Source organism: Psammomys obesus, unplaced genomic scaffold, assembly GCF_907164565.1.
Source record: "Psammomys obesus unplaced genomic scaffold, mPsaObe1.curated_primary_1811, whole genome shotgun sequence".
NCBI classification, from domain to species: domain Eukaryota; kingdom Metazoa; phylum Chordata; class Mammalia; order Rodentia; family Muridae; genus Psammomys; species Psammomys obesus.
Genome location: NW_026596307.1, coordinates 1 through 1945, shown reverse-complemented (window position 1 = coordinate 1945; position 1945 = coordinate 1). Strand labels below are relative to the sequence as shown.

General features: G+C 42.4%; 1 gene segment (V, D, J or C); it reads left to right on the top strand.

The window, feature by feature from the left end:
- Positions 1-1421: 1421 nt before the first annotated feature.
- LOC129668975 (T cell receptor alpha variable 22-like) lies at positions 1422-1926 on the top strand (the record flags this gene model as incomplete). The annotated part of the segment is given in 2 exon segments: positions 1422-1473; positions 1645-1926. Coding segments are annotated over 2 exon segments (334 nt in total), but the record flags the coding sequence as incomplete, so codon positions are not given.
- Between the last annotated feature and the right edge of the window lie 19 nt (positions 1927-1945).

Sequence of the window (1945 nt, the reverse complement as noted above, 5' to 3'; positions counted from 1 at the left end):
TTGACAAATTGACACTCAAATTATAGCAAAGGTTAAATGTCATTTCATATAAACATTGCATCTGTTTGAACACTTTAATAAAATAGCCTCCAATTACCCAAAATGTTTCAATGCTGCCTTAAGAAAAAAACATTTAAAAAGCACCCCCATGGTGTAATTTAAGACCAGACCTGGATTTGAATTCCCTCCTTCTCCCTCCCTGTGACTTCCATCATTCCATAATGCATGTATCTATCTGTTGTATGAGTCTCTACTTGTTTATCCCTAAATGCTTTCTTGCCTTGCTTGTTCCTGGGTTTGTGTCTATGTAGGTATGTCTCCAACAAAGGAGTTTTGTTCTTTATTTATTGAACAGCTCAAAAAGCATCATATGGAGAAGGAATGAAGAACACTTTACACAAATCTTTAACAGAGTTTTACAAAGGGATAAGTCATTGATTCCAACCTACACCAAATGGCCCAGATCACAAGCAAACAGACATTACTAAATAATATCTGTATGTTGCCTTTAACATATATGGCATCTATTATTTCATAAGATTGATTTCAACCTATGCTTGTTGTTTCTGGCATTTATTTTTATAACATACATACACATGCATTACTCTATGTTGCAAGCATGGAAGTATCCATAATTAACACCAGAGCTATGCATTAACTTAGGTTGAAAAATCTTATTACAGTGGAATCCAAGGCAAGTAATGTTGGTTGTTACATTGTTCTCTTAAAGGCAGGTTAAATAAACAGGCTGAGTACACTCTAGAATAACAGCCTTAAGTCTTAAGGAACCATAAGGTATGTTAATAACTCTTGTGCAAGGTTCTGCAAAAGTTTCAGTCGCTTAGACTGTAAGAGATATTTTTAGATGTGTTTGGCACAACACACAATTCATCTATTCCAAGATTGGGATTCATTAAAAACGTTTAGATGCATTTTACTTTGTATGATTGGAATACACCTCACTTTATTTAATTCATAGGTCACAAAGATTCTTTCAGAACACACATCAGTTTCCAGGCCAAAATTTTGGGTGTTCCTCTTTTTAATGTTCTCCATTAAAATGCTCTCCATTTCATATAGGTTGGATCCAATGACTTATTCCTTTGTAAACTCTGTTAAAGATTTGTGTAAAGTATCCTTGTTTTGCAGTTGAGACAAATTTCCTCAAAGATCATTCACAGTGCTCATACTCTCAGAGCCATTTCAAAATGTCCATCTCCCCCCAACTGTGCTCCACACAGACTCTCATGCAGGTCTGGTGTGGGAGGAGCTTCAGACTCTCAAAACTGGGAGAGAACTCAGCAGGGTCTGGCCTGGCAGGGTTCTGGGTGGAGCTGACTGCAGGAGGACAGACACTTCAACAGCCCCCACAGCCCAGGGATTGGTTGCTTGCTTCTGTCTCCAGCAGCCCCACCAGCACCATGAAGAGGCTGCTGTGTTCTCTGCTGGGGCTTCTGTGCACCCAGGTTTGCTGTGAGTCTGGCTGCCCACATTCAGGGCACCTGAGGGGATATTGCACATGGTAGGGTGGGGAAAGTAGCTCAGGAGTCCTACAGAGCTCCCACCTTCTCAGAGGACATGGGGTGCATTCAGGCCTCAGGGGACACTGCAATGATGGCCATCTGTGTCTCTGTTTCCAATCAGGGGTGAAAGGGCAACAAGTGGAGCAGAGACCTGCGACCTTGGCTCTGCAGGAAGGAGAGAATGCAACACTGCAGTGCAACTTTTCCTCCACAGCAACCCAGTTGCAGTGGTTTTACCAAAGTCCTGGGGGACGCCTCATCAGCCTGCTTTCCAATCCTTCTGGAACAAAGCAGAGTGGAAGACTGACATCCACGACAGTCACTATGGAGCTTCGCAGCTCTTTGTACATTTCCTCCTCCCAGACCACAGACTCAGGCACTTATCTCTGTGCTATCATCCACAGTGCTCCCCACACACCTGC